The following is a 14,728-nucleotide window of genomic DNA, read 5'->3' on the forward strand; positions in this document are numbered from 1 at the left end:
AAGTTCATGAGTTTTGTAGGATAAAGAGAAAATATGTTTCTGTAACAGGTAGAAATGAGGGGAAGAGTGATCCTTATCACTTCTGGCCTTCAGTCGCCATTACACATGAATGCGGTATAAGGACTTCTAGGCTATTCAGGAGAAAGAAAGTAGAAGGAAAGGGGAGAAAAAACAACAGGACCAAATAACAAGGCAGTCACAAAAATCCAGGTGTTGATGACACCATGTTTTTTAGTGTAGAATTAGATGGGCCAACAAATTGTTTCTAGCTAGTTTTTTTATGGGTATTGGCTAACATGCCTTCTCAAACAAGAAGGAATCAGACAGCTATGACTTCCACTGCAAGAATTCCCAGAACCCAGTCTCTTTCCTGCAAGACAGCTTTAGCTTCTCCATATTTGAATATTTTACTATACTTTCTTTGAAATGAGAGAAGTTATTTCCTTACTAGGGTTTCTTCCCCTCCTTCTCCCAGCCCCAGGCTTTAACAAGTTCTGTCCTTTATATCTAAGCTATTGCTGTTTGATATCTGGCACTTGACTTAGGATGAATCCGTGCTTCTGCTTTACTTAGTTATCAAGTGATCCTGTTTTGGAGTTTTGGTTCTGTGCAAATTAAAAGCCATTGTATTATAAATGATGGTACGAGAGGTAGAGCAGGTTGGACGCTTTCGTCACCAGCAGTTAAAGATTAGCATCTATGCTAATAGATGTGTCTTTAGCACTGCATCCATAAGTAGCTTGACTGATTCAGAGGCACTCCTGTTAATTAATCCATTTTTAAGAGTCAGTTCAAGACCCAAATGTATTTCTCTTGGGTGGAAAAAAAAAATCTTGCTTGATACTCTTGCTTACGTTTTTCTTTCACTTCTAGAATATTCCTCCTTGTTAGCCTAAATTCTTCTCTGAGCTATCAGAATATACTGCTCTGGTTTTAGTTGATTTTAGTTTTGTTTTGGTTTTTTTTTCCATCTTTCTTGTCTAAGAAGTAGTAAAAGTCTTCCCAACTTTTTACCAACCCTGTAATATTTTTTTTTCCAACTTTTCTTTTGTGAATTGCGTCTGATCCGTGATGTTCCTGTAACAGAGTTCTCAAAATTGAATGTACTGTTCACAGGATAAGGATTCTAAATCTGTATCTAGTACAGGTTTTGTTTCAGGGTTTCAAGTCTTTATGCATCTCATTGGTGGACAGAGAACCTCTAAAATACTTTAGATAGTAGTTAATGACCAGGATATTAAAATGTAGTGAAGCTTAAAGTTGTAGAAAAAAGACAGTGCTTAAATTCTGTGATTCTGTGAAATTTGCATTTTTTGTGAGAAAGCTTAATAGAATAAGGTGATACATGTGCGTGGCATAGCCTTCATAAGTAGTCTTTGTTATAGGCTCTAGCTAGGATACATGTCTTTATACCATATTTTTATGTGATAGTTTTTTTTCTGCCTGAAGTTAGCAATCCCAAGTTTAAGTGACCATCTTTGTGATTTTTTTAAGGTTTAAAGTTAATATATTTTGTTGTTAATCAGAGCCTTCCTGACAAACTTAAGATGTGTCTGTTTTCTTCAGGAACTAATTTTATTTTAGCAAAGGTTGGGAAACGCATATATCTTTAAGAATGAGAAGCCAGTAAGTGAAGTTGGTCTGTTGTCTAGATAAAAGAGGAAACGTAAGTTTCCAGTTGTAGCACTTGTGCATTCCAGTGGTTAGAATAGGTTGGTTTATATACAGTTAGTGTGAATATTGTAAGTTGTTACAATAGCAAAGCTGACTTCTTTACATATTTAATATCTGCTCCTTTGGATACATTTGCTTAAAATAAATAATTGTGTGAAGGAAAAGATATTTTTACCAAGTGGTCAGAAGAGATTTTGAAAGAAAATTGCATGCTCAAAAGTAGATGAGTAGATGCTGAGAGTAGCTCAGTGAATGAATAAGTCTTAACTGTATGGATTATAAATACTGCTACGTGAATGACTTCTCCAGAACACAGCTACTATTTTCCATATATAAAAGCCCGCATTACTAATGTCTTTATAACCAGGCAGTGTTCTCTGGGATTGGACTTTTTTTTTTCTTTAATTAAAAAGTTAGTTTTAGGCAGAAATTTTTTGGTAATCCAGCTCTTTGATAATTTAAAATAATTGCCTTTATGCCATGAGACATTTGTAATAGCTTTGTTATGAAATTGCTGGAAGCATTTCTCATGTAGCAGTAAAGCTTCTCTCAGCTTCTGGCAGTAGTTGATGTATTTGTCAAAAGGGAGGGAAAACTGATGCAGCTGGGTAGAGTAGTATCGGTGTGGGGCTTGGTAAGAGGCTGGGCATGAGGAACAGAGGAATTCAAAGAGCAGAATAGATAGACACACAAGAAAAGAAGGACCTCAGCAATTTATCTCACCACAAGCAGCACCTTGTCTCAGTCACAGACAAGCAGTGCCTCCAGAAAAGCCAGTTGAGGCATCAGAAAGTGGCAGGAACAATATAGGAGACCCAAATTTAAGGTAAGGGGGGGGGAATCAGGACATGATCACATGATACTTATTTAACATTTCAATTCCCCATTTACTAGTCAGAGCTTCCAACATTGCTTTGTGGATGATTTTACACATAGATGTTGCAGCACATATTTCTCTTCAGTGGGAAGTCTGAGGACAGATAGTGGGTTTTGCTTTTTTTTTTAATTTGTTTGTAAACAAACATTAAAATACTTGTGTGCCAACTGTTTGTACCTTTTTAGTTTGAGTACAGAGGATGTTTGCATATAGTTACAGTTGAAATTGTCCAAAAGAGAAAAAATAGCTCTGAGGTCAGCAAGCCTGTTACCCGTTACCAATATGGAGGTTGTAGTTTACAGAATACAAACAGAATTATTGGTCACCAGCAAATAAGTTACTACTTCACTAGAATTGCATCCTAAATGTTTAATTCAAAGCAAAATTCAGTGCTTCTTCATACAATGTGTCTGTGTGAGAAATTTTGCTTAAGTTTGTAAACAATGACTGCTTTAATCGTGGCTGAGCTATTGGTTGTTTAGAAATGACACCTGAACCTCTTGTCTTGATTCTGTGATATTTAGGGCTGTTGAATAGCATAGTGTTGTGTAATCCTGAAGAAGGAGTTAGAACATAATGGAAATGGTTTAGTAAGTGCACATCATATACAAACAATATGGTATAAAATAGAATATTTGTTCTCTAGAGGTAGTTAATTAAAGATTCATTGTGCACATAGTCACAATTAAGGTAAAAACCTGAAGGAATCTCTTTTGAGTGTAGGGCTTTCTAGAAGAGAATTTGACATATTTCAAACCTGTCCTTATCAGCCAGGTCACAGAGAAATTTTACTGGTTTTTAGATCAGTGTTTTTCCTTATGTCACTTTTCAAGGACTGTGAGATAGTATTGCTTTAGTAATAGAGAAATAAGCAGAAGTTTCATTTACAAGCTGGGTACAAAAACTGGTATTTTCTCATTTCAGTAATATCTAGAATAGCTCTCCATCACAAAACTTTGTTTTGTCAGAAGCTCTTAGCTTTTCAACCTCCATTTATGCTTTTTGGGTTATTACAAAAGAGCACATTACACTTAAATGAATTTTGCTTTCAGATAAATTAGCCTGTCAGTGCAATGGGCTATTTATCAGCTTCCTCTGTGCTTGGGCCTTTCTGTAAACAGAATTTTTATAGGAAATGGATTTGTGATAAGTCATTACTATGGAAAAAATGCAGGTTTCTCTTGTTTCATGAACTAGCCCTGTGAGACTAAATGATGAAAACTCAGATATTATTTTGAAAAAAATGTCTATTTCATATATCAGTGATTTCTGTATTAAATTTGTTTGCTTCTTAATTATATCAATCAATGGCAAGTGAGCTCAGCGAAGTTGAGGCTATCCTCGAGAGGAGGAAAATAAAGCATAAAACACATAAGCAAGACAAGGAACAAGAGAACATATTAAATACAGTTTTTAAAGCATACTATCATTCTTAGACTAGACTATGTCTAGTGTATAAATGTGGCATTCAGTAGCTAGGCTGTTTCTGAATTCAGAAAAGTGTGTGTGAGGCGGTTCCAAAAAGCAGTTCATTATTTGTATTACTTGTGGTGGGGATAAGTGATTTCTGAAGCTATGACTTCAAAAAAAAGTTGGTTTTGTCTTTCTTTTTTCCCCCTTTCTTTTTTCCCCCCTTCCTCTTTGCTTTGTAGAACCTAAATAAACTCAACTTGCCAAATGAGATTGAGATATCTTTCTGAATTAAATCTCCATGGAGGGTGGTATTCCTAGTGCAAGTAGCTTGTAAATAACTGCTCTCTAATTAGAGTGATATCACTCACTGACTTGATGGAATGTTCCTTTCAAGCTACCCTCTGCATGAACTCTGCTGTGGGTTCATGTGCGTCCCACACGCGTGGATTGCCTTTTTATGTTTGGGTGTATCCATTGGGAATGCATCTGTATTCCAGGTGCCCTGATCATGTAAGGGACAAACAAAACCCTTTCTTTTCTTTGCAAACAGCACTGAGACAGGAACGCAATAACGCCAGCTTAACATCTTACAGCTAAGCTAGGTAACGGCTGGGGAGGCTTTGAAATTTCCCCATGTGCCAACTTGCTATGACTTAATCAAGATCCAAGGCTTCAGATTTGCCCCTTTTACAAAACTGCTGAACTGTTAAATTCCGGATGCTTCAGATGCCTCTCTTGCCTTTGTGAAGATTATGTTTTTGACAGTGGTGTCATCTGCTGCTCTGTTTGCAACTGAACATATGCTTTTTCGTGTTCAATTTCAAGCTCCTTTAGTGGAGTACTTAATGAAATCATTATTGCAGCCCTGGAAATAGAGAATTTGTTAAGTTCAAGATATGATGACAAATTGCTGAACTCATGCATCATTACAAAAATTAAATCTATTGGCAGCTATTGGGAAGAACTATGAGCGTACTGCTATAAAACATTATTAAAAAATAATTACAAAACACCAGCTTGGTAAGAATGAGTGAGCATAGGTGTACTCTTCAGCCTCTAGAAAAAATTAAGTGAAAACCCTGTTCATATCAGTAAAGTTGATGCCCAGGAACCAACTGGTAGTCTAGATTTGCTTCCTTCGATCATGCAGTGTATTTGGGCCGCTTCCCAAGCCAAAACTGGTAGTACTGTAGTATAGTTGATGCACATAATGCTTTCATGCCCAGTATGCTTGCACTGGTGTCCATTGCCTCTCTTTTCAATGCTGATTCCAAGAGTGGTGGCGGTGTGTGAGCAGTGAAAGAGAGGAAGAGTCTTAATATGAAATATATAACTTCCAAGTGGAAACCCTGTAAAACAGTGGAGTGAGCCAAGCAGGGAGCCACCTGAGGAGGGACTTCTTGCTGTAGAAGAGTCATCTATCAAACACAAGGACTAAAGCTAGGTAAAATGAGTTTTCTAGGGTACGGTTTTAGATAATTAAGAGAAGATACAAGCAATGGAGGAAAAACAGCGTCTTAGAATTCTGAAACCAAAATGAGCTGTCAGAGTGAAGACTGCTACAAAATTGTGTTGTTTTACAAAAGTTCAATTGTCTTTTTTTTTTCCTTTGTAATGAAACAATTGGTTTAGCAATTGTTTTATAATGCCTATGATAGTTACTGAAAGCAAAATAATTATAATCCAAAGTGTGGCAGTGCTGAAATACTATGCAGGACCAGTGGGGAGGATTAGAAAGCAGGTGTTGATTATTTCAGGATTTAGACAATCCGCCTTTTAGGATAGGATGTTAGAAGATAAGAGAATTCCTTAAACTTGTGTTATCCTTGGAGAGGCTGCTCTATAGTATATGCCATTTTAGTTTGCAGATGTGTTCTCAGACTCTTGTACCATTGCACTTTTATTTTTTTTCTCCTCCAAACTGTTGTGCTTCATGAACTTCCTTTCAAATCCAGGAGGAAGCTCTAAACTCAGATATTGCAAAGTTGGATCACCTCAGTATGCAGTCTGCTAAGGAATTTTAGATTATCTCTGGGAGATCTAATTGATCTTTTATGTTCTAGTGTCTGCTGTGTCCTTTTCAGCTGCTGTGGAATCTAGGTATTTGAACAATTGGGGTCAGAGATAACAGTCCAGCAGAACTTGGAGCCTGTAATCCCACCTTCCAGCTGTTCTCCCTGCTATTTGTATTAATGTGGTTAGTAGTCCACTAGAGAGAAAAAAATACAAGAACTTCTCTTCTAAAACTAGGGGTTTTTTTTTATTTCTATGCATTTCTTTTCTGAAATTTCCTGAAAGTTTTTTTTCCTGGTCTTTTTTGACTTTGTTGTGTATCATGCTATTGGTAAATATTGTCAGTTTTCTCTACTATGGTTTCCCTTATAGGTGTGACACAGATGTACCTTTGTTTCTCTCATCCATTAGCAATGTAATTTTGTTCCTCATTTTCTAATGGAGTTGACCTAAGTGAATCCTGCTTTTTAACCTCTTTTAGAAATTAACCGTGGGCTGCAAAGCAGGTAGGTTTTGTTCTGTCTGCATAAGAATATTAGAGTTATAAATTCTCTATAAAGCTAGATTTCTGGCTTTCATTTGTTTTGGGCTGCAAACAGGAAAGTTCACTATAGTTTAGATTCTTCCTCTCTTCAAAATAGTGGTTCCCCATTGTCTCAGGTACCAGGTTTTAGTTATAGTAGATGACCTTCAGATCTTTGTGATATTATTTTCTGATCTGGCACTTGGAGTCCTCCTTTACTGTCAGTATATTCCCATGTGGTTGATTTATTGAAGATTTTGAGAGATTGATTATGCTTTAAATTTTAGTGTTTGTATCCAATGGAATGCCATCATGTCTTTACCCTCAGTGTAGCATTTTTAATCTGCTTTGAAAAATTAAAAATAATGTTGCAGTTGACAGCTGTGTGGCCACAATATCAGATGATTTTGGGAGCTTAAAGATACCTCTCTTACCAGGCTATGTGAATATGTACACAGGAGTTAAGAATTTTATAGTAGGAACAGCTTAAGTCTAACAGGAATAAGCTTAATAGATTGATGGGTTTGGAAACTAAAGTGAGATATATTTGCATTTAAAATTCACACATTGACTCCAGTGTGAACTGGAATAACTTGTTCATAGTAAACTGAAATCACTGAAAAGTTAAATACCAGATTGCATTTTTCTAAATAAGATGCACTTCTTCAAATTAATAATTAATAATTATACCCGTTGAGAAGGAGATCTTGGAATTGATGTTGCTGCATCCCAAAATGTTAGTTCAATTTCCAGTGTTAGCCACAGTAAGAAAATTAATGGTAGTCATCATTAGCAGTGAGGAACAAATGAGGAAAGGTCATTATGGTAGTACATAAAGCTGTGATACATTGAGAGCTGAATATTATCTGTGGCTCTGTTTATGTCAGGCATGAATAGATACAGCAGGAGTAGGAAGGGTCCACAAAAACATTGAATGAATAATGAAAGTTATAGACTCACACCTGTATGAGGAGACTAGTTCAGCTTGGGAAAGAGACAACTGAGAAGAGATACAGCAGAGGGACCATGAATACTACACTGCCAGAGAACAGGGATATTTTAATATATTTTTTAATATTTTTTTTTAAACACAGGTACTGTAGAGCACTGAGTACAATTGTAAGACAAAAAAATAGCTGAAACAGGTCTCATCACTGGAGATCAAAAGTAAAAGTGTGTTCTAAAGAGATTGTACAAATGCAAATTAATCAGGGACTGTTAAACACAGTTGCATGGGAGGTCCTTAAATTTTTGATTGGCAGAAACTGAGAGGGAAAGAATGTGTGTATGCATGTTGCTTTTCATGTCAGCTTTCTTTAAAAATCCACTACTAACTACTTCTAAGGTGAGTGTCCTTAATTTACATTATATTCTGTTGTTGCTTGATTGGGTTGTAAGGGAGACAGAGGTGGGTCTTGTGCTGCTGTTGCCAGTTTCTTTGAAGAAGGAGAACATACTGCGTAGCTAATGCGAGTGTTTTAGAGGTTTTTGAGAGACGCATTGCGCATCTGGAAAACTGAGGAACAGAAGTATGAATGGCTGCTCTAGGATGCCTCGGAGTTTTGTGCAAGGTTTAATTTAGGACTCAGTGTCTACTAGTTGAATATACTTACCCTTTGATACTAAAACGGTGTATTCCAAGATAAGAGAGATGGTGGCTGATTTTGTTCAGTATGTTCTGCAATATCGATAGTACGTGTGGTAGGGGTGGCTTCTGTTTATTTCTGCCTCCTAATTTACCTTTGTTTGATCTCCCATGGAATCTTCCAATATGGTTTCTTGCAGTTTAGAAAATGTTTCTTGTGATTAGCTTATAACTATTTTACTTCAGATTTCTGTAGATGTTCTGTTTAATATATTTTTTTCTCACTGAGTTGTTTTGTGATCCCACTGTATTTTTCCTGTTGGTTTTTTTTTTTTTTTCTTTTCTCAGTAACAGAGGTGTAGATTTGTTATCTTGTGGGGGATGGAAGGAGAATGTGGAGAGTCAGCCTTTGTCCTACAGGAGTCTTTAGTGCTGCATTGTTTAGTTCTCCACACTTGCATAGTTCAGCAAATTTATCACATTGAATATTCTTCAGAAACAATCTTTATGTTTTATACAGGAGAAAGAACTTTTGGCATTTAGAATGAGACGTCCATAAGACTTTCTTCTCTCTCTTTTATTTTTTTTTTCTTTTTTCCCTTTTCTAATTCTGCTTGTTGATTCTGGTTTGTCCTGTGTTGCAGGCGATTATCTGGCACAATAGATGTGATTGGACAGACCATCACTATCAGCAGGGTGGAAGGACGACGACGTGCCAATGAAAACAGCAACATACAGGTTTTATACTGCAGATTTGCACACTATCTTTGACTAGATGGGATCTTTGCTTTCCCCGTAGCTTCTGATTAAAACATTCCAGTGTGTATGAAAGAGTAAAACGGAAGTAGCTTTAAGTTCAGGAAGAAAGTTGTGGCAGTTAATTGAAATATATTACGATTAAATATTTGATATCTTTCAAAAGATAAATGTTTTGGTAGACTTCTTACTGAAAGGAAATGAACAATATTGCAGGCTTACAGTCCAGGAGGCAGCATTGGCTCTGCTAGATCTGCGTGGGATAGCATTTTATTTACTAAATGACACAAATAAATATTTAAACTGACTGTTCGTTTCTCCCCTATTCCTGCCAGACACTAATGCTGCAAGTGAAAGCCTCTTTGTATGCAGTTTGAGAAATGCAGTCTTTTAAAAATAAATTGTGAAGGAATAAATAGCCAGTAGTACTTTTTTTAATTATGTTGTATTATTTTGCCATAAATTGTAAGATTAGTCTTTATGGGCTTCGATTATGTCAAGAAAACAACAAAATGCATTAAGGTTGAATACACGTTTTCTCTCCTGACTTACTTGTGGAGAAGAATCAAGGTTGCTTGGTGCCCTAGCTGCGTTTCCATGCCAACTTAGGTTAAGGTTAAACTATGAAAATAATAATGGATTGTAGTCCTTACACTGAAAACACTGCCCTGTGTTTTTCAGCTGATCTCATAATGTTTAAGTAATTTAAAGTCTTGGTTTTTTCATGCTTCTCATATTGATTTTTAAAATATTTTCCTTTATAAATCAACTTAATATGGTCTTTTGGGCTATATTCAGATGGCTTATATTCCCTCTCAGATCTTAACGTTTGTTGTTCCCTATTGGCTGCTCTTAAACCCTCAGAGGTACTGGGCAATTATGGGACACTGAATGTAGGGATGTAGATAGAACATAAACCATCTGAATATGGCTCGTTAGGTGCACAAGTAATACTTTCCTATTGTAGTAACTGGAAAGAGAGGAAACCTCTCTTCTACCCTTTTGACATAGCAATTGTAACTATAGTTTGATATTTTACAGGTTCTTTCAGAACGATCTAATCCTGAAGTAGACAATTTTACCAAGCCACCTCCATTTTTCCCTCCAGGAGCTCCACCTACCCATCTTCCACCACCTCCTTTCCTCCCACCCCCTCCTACTGTCAGTACTGCTCCACCTCTGATTCCCCCACCAGGTAAATATCCACAGAGGGTGTGAAAAATGAAAGATGCATTATCATCAAATGCTTGATCATAATGAATTAAAGACAACGCATTCCACACACATTTGGCTGTACCTGCAGAATTTCAGAATTTTGTGTTCTACTCTTTTCTTAAATATATCTGCAAGACAGAAACAGAAACTTGTATTTACTTTCTGACTAAGTGTAATCCCAAGTAGTAAAAAATTACCTAAAGACTAAATGTTGGATCCTATGTCCTTGAAAATGTTTGAAGTGAGCAGCTGTTTTCTGTAATTCAGCTACTGTTAATGCTAATGAGACGTATATGTTAACAAATCATTCTACAAACTTTTGAACTAAAACTATGGCATACCACGAATTTCTGTCAGAAGTTGGATTCTCTGATGCCTCAGGTCAAAGCAGCCACAGAAGCTTTAATTCCTCTTTCCCCTCACAGTACGTATGAATTCCCAAAAGTCTGATAAGAATTGCCTTTGTGCCGTATCCTTCCTTTTAGTCAGAGGTCTTGTTAGCACATCATGTTTTTATCCAGCTGCCTGTGTCTGCAAGTCTTAGAGGAATCAAAGCTCTTTGAGTACTCTTCTCATTGTTAAATCTGGGTTGAAATTTACTGAATATTTATCGAAACTTTACATTATTGGAAATTTACTGGGGGGAGTGTCATGAGCATTTGCACAAATAGTGCAGTTACCTGAGTGTTGTCATTTTAAGGAATAAAGTTCGAAAGGACTTAGCAAGGAACTAAGAAGAATGGTCTGTGAGAAATGAAAATAGATGGAGAAACTTTGGGGGCTATTTGAGTAGGAAAGTGAAGGATTTGTTTATAGAAGAGACTGATTTAAGGTGAAGCCCCTTTCCTTATTTTCCCGTTTCGTTCCTTTAATTTTTTTTGTTTGACTTGTTCTGAAATCATGCTGAGCAGTTTCTTTGCTCTTCTCTCCGCATAGGGAATCTTATTTAAAAGTTTCTCTTAATACTCTTGCATATAAGCGATGAAGTAACACTATGGTTTCTGTGCAACAACTGTGCGGGGCTTTAGAGTGTTTAAATCCTCATAGAAGAGATTCCTTTCTTCAATTGCTGCTGATGATTTTAAAACTATTAACTCCCGCTGCCCGGTAAGCTCTGGCTTTCATCAGTGGTTGTCACACACAAAAGGGTGCAACCTGGAAAACAGAAGAGATGTAAAGATGAAATAATTCTGTGCCCTTTTCCAAGTTTTTGTGCATAAATATAAAAAGTAGGGTGTGTGAAGAAAGAATATGCTACTGCTCTGGCAATTTTGTCATGTTTCTGTACTGCGGGAAGGACAGGAAGGACAGGAATGTGACGCTAATGCTAACTGTGGTTTTAAGCTGCATTAAAACCTTTCTGATAAGATAATGCAGGTGATGCATTGCAAATTTTTAGAAAGTAATTATTGTAATTGTGAAACAGGAAAGGTGATCTAAGTTGTATATGATTAAAAGCCTGAGATGAACCCCCAGAGGCATCCCAAGCGCACGTGGTGCAGGGATGTCAAGTAGGTGTACTGGACCGTTCTTCTGAAACCCCTTACCTGTTGAGCTCTTAAAGGTGAAAGAAATCCACACGTTACAGATTTAGCAAGCAGGTTTGGCTTTACTCTTGTGGTTTACTGACAGGTTTATGACATACACTTGTTCAGAAGGTCTCCTTCAACATCCTTCCGTGCTTCGAGTAGATTTGAAAATAACGATTAAGAGCTGTGGATTTGGTTTCTTCAGGCCTGTGTTTTAATTGTGCTGTTGCCAGCTCTTTATCTTCAAAGCTGTTCCTAAAATAGAATCTGCCATCCCTCCTAGGTTCAATGGAGGAGGAGGGGAAAAAACCCTACTCTTACCCAATATTAAACCAGGACTACTTGCCAGAAAATTTAAGTATTCCAAATATAAAACATCCTCCGAAAGCCCCTTTGAAAAAGGATCTTGCTTTGAAGTTAGATCTCTTGTTCTGAATTCATTCACTCTTGCGATTAAAATCTTTTTTTGAGGAACAAGTCCTGGAACGATTCAAAGGGCCAAATGCAGAAAATTCTCCAATACTCCTAGGAGATCACTGGCTGTGGCAAAAAAATGTGTTGTTTCTTGTTTGCTTGGTTTATTGCTATGTTGGAGTAATTTCTAACTAAAGAGGAACGTGGATGCTTCTGTTTAACAGGCTTTAAAAGTTGTTTTATGTAGCATGTAGTTAAAATCTGATATGTTTTTGTGATATAGGGGGGAAAAAAATTACTCTTAACTATTGAACTTGTGTTGCATAACTTTGGGAAATTTGAATGCCTAGACTAGTACCAAGGATTAGCAAGTAACTGTACGTCTGCTCAACACCAGCAATTTAAGTGCGTACTTTTTATCTTGTGATAAAGGAGAGAGTGTTTGACTGAGTTTAGCCCGTGGCAAAAGAAGTTTTTACACCAGGTTGAGTTATATGACGTTGCTGTGGGCTATTACACAGTTCAGCTAATTTGCAGTACATTGTTAAACTGTGGCAGCGTTACCACGTCTGATTCCTTATTCCCCAAGCTGAGCACACGTGGCATTGCTTTCCTTCAGTAAAACCTATTCGGTTTTCTGTAAATATTTATCAGCCTTGAGTTAGTAGGATGGTATACAATGTCCTGAAAGCGATTTGGGGCACATTAGGTAAAATGCTGCGCTAATGCCATTTGGGATTGCTTTTGACACACGAGTCCGAATATTTAGTTTTAGGCCAGCTGTATCTTTGTGGCAACACAGCGTGTGGTAGGGACGTGACATGATCTACACTAAGCCACCTTCTTGTGCTGGTACTCAGGTTTAGTCCCTGCATTGCAAGAAATGACTCAATATTTCAGAGTCCTTTTTCTTTCTTGGAAGAAGTAATTGGCTGACGACAATTCAAGTCTATGTTCATATACTACGTTAGTAGAAGGCGAAGGAGTGAAGAGTTACGAGATTCTTAATTTTCCATTAACTGAAGTTTATGATTTTTTTGTTTCTTATTTTGTGTCACATTCATGTCTTAGTGAAGAAGGTGAGAAAAAAAATCTAAGTTTAGAACTTTTTAGTGATACTTGCTAATTTGGAATGCAGAAGAATATTTCTTCCATTATGATACCATCAAGTAAATTAGCTTCTGTCTTAAAATGACTTAATCGTTAATCATAACTTTTTAAATGTTCTTAAAGGTTTTCGAGAAAAAGATGCCTACGTGTTGGGTTTTTTTTAGAATAATACCTTGTATTAACCAATTCATTAAAATTATTTGGTCATTTGGTCTCTGGATATTAGTTGTATTAAGTCTGTCTTAATTTTGTTTGAATGGCTCTTAAGTGAAATTTCTCATTTGGCTTGTAATCTTGTGATGAGATTGTTATTTGTATTACTGCACAAGATAAAGTTCTGATGAATATATTAGTTGTTTAATCAGAATTTCTTCCTTTTTGTAAAGAGTATTAGCAGATGGTTTTGCAGGCAATTCTGTGCGTAGTGCTGAGACTGGTTTTAGTGCAGCAATTTAAATCTCTTTAAGCATAAGGTAGAGCTAATAAATTAATCAGTTTGAGAGAACTTCTATTATTTTTCTAGCTTACATTCTTAACATTGCTGTTAAGAGATATTATATATATATACACACACACATTTTCCATGTTGTAGGCTCATGAAGAATCTATTAAGATGGACAATTAACCAAAAGAGATTAATAAAAATGCTTCAGCTGTGCAACAGTTGAGTTCCCAGTCTTCCTTTTCTTTCAGTTTTCATTGGGAGTGTTTGGTCTTTTAAATGTTACACTCTCAAACTTTTTATGGTGTGATTTCCATTGTTCTTAACAAGGATAGTGCACTTTGGAAAACTTTTGTGCTGGTGAAGAGAAAACTATTTGGCTTTTGGGGTTCACTTGTCTGATGATTTGCATTTTGGTTGAGAGATTAGATTTTAAATCTTCAGGATTGGACAGCAACCACAATTTTGTTTCACAGTTTGGTTAATCCTGTAGGATTAATGCTGGTAAGAATTCATGTCAGTGGAATCACCAGCAGTTGGTGAGCATTGATATTGATTACTCTTCCTCAGCTTGCATATTCCTTCATTCTGTCCTTCTGCCAAGGCAATTTGGGAGCAGTTGGCATGTCTAGACAATATAATATGTAAATGTAGTTAAGTGTTGCTGCCATACAATAGTCTTTTAGTTCTAATGTTGAACTAATGGTATATACATAAAATTAATCATGCAGTGGCCAGTACATCTAGGATAGTCTCTGAATGATGAAGTCTGGAACTTGAATGAGATGGGATTTAATTTAAGTGGGTCTGGCTGCTCTTCTGTCTGGATGTTTATGCAGTTATGGCAAAACTTGGCAAAGTTTTCTGTTCTCTTCCCCCCAGTGTCTTGCAGTAAGTTGTCAAATTGAAAGTACTTATTTTTCAATAGAAGCAGAGTTGCTCATAACTAAAGGAGGTTTGTGCCTGGTAAAGCAGTCTGTTTTCTGACAACGTTGTTTTAGCCCAGTCTATTATTTTCATCTAACAGTGTTTTGTGTTTGATTGAGGTAAAGGTAGTTCTTTGCAAAGTATGAGAAGGTAATGTCCTTAAAAGCGTACAAATGATTTTTACCTTGCAGTCATTCCTTTCATAATTAAGTAAGATAGGTTTAGATGTTGAGGCAGCTAATGATGTTAG

The 14,728-nt window shown here is 36.5% G+C and overlaps 1 protein-coding gene across 15 annotated transcripts in view; it reads left to right on the top strand.

The window, feature by feature from the left end:
* FIP1L1 (factor interacting with PAPOLA and CPSF1) overlaps positions 1-14,728 on the top strand; it is a 40,388-nt gene that overhangs the window by 12,792 nt on the left and 12,868 nt on the right. For all 15 annotated transcript variants that reach the window (XM_074154274.1, XM_074154276.1, XM_074154275.1 and 12 more), the window contains 2 exons: positions 8,730-8,823; positions 9,883-10,036. In XM_074154274.1, coding sequence (XP_074010375.1) covers positions 8,730-8,823; positions 9,883-10,036 — 248 coding nt within the window. The remainder of the gene's footprint in view (positions 1-8,729; positions 8,824-9,882; positions 10,037-14,728) is intronic.

This window comes from Numenius arquata, chromosome 10 (assembly GCF_964106895.1).
Source record: "Numenius arquata chromosome 10, bNumArq3.hap1.1, whole genome shotgun sequence".
NCBI lineage: Eukaryota > Metazoa > Chordata > Aves > Charadriiformes > Scolopacidae > Numenius > Numenius arquata.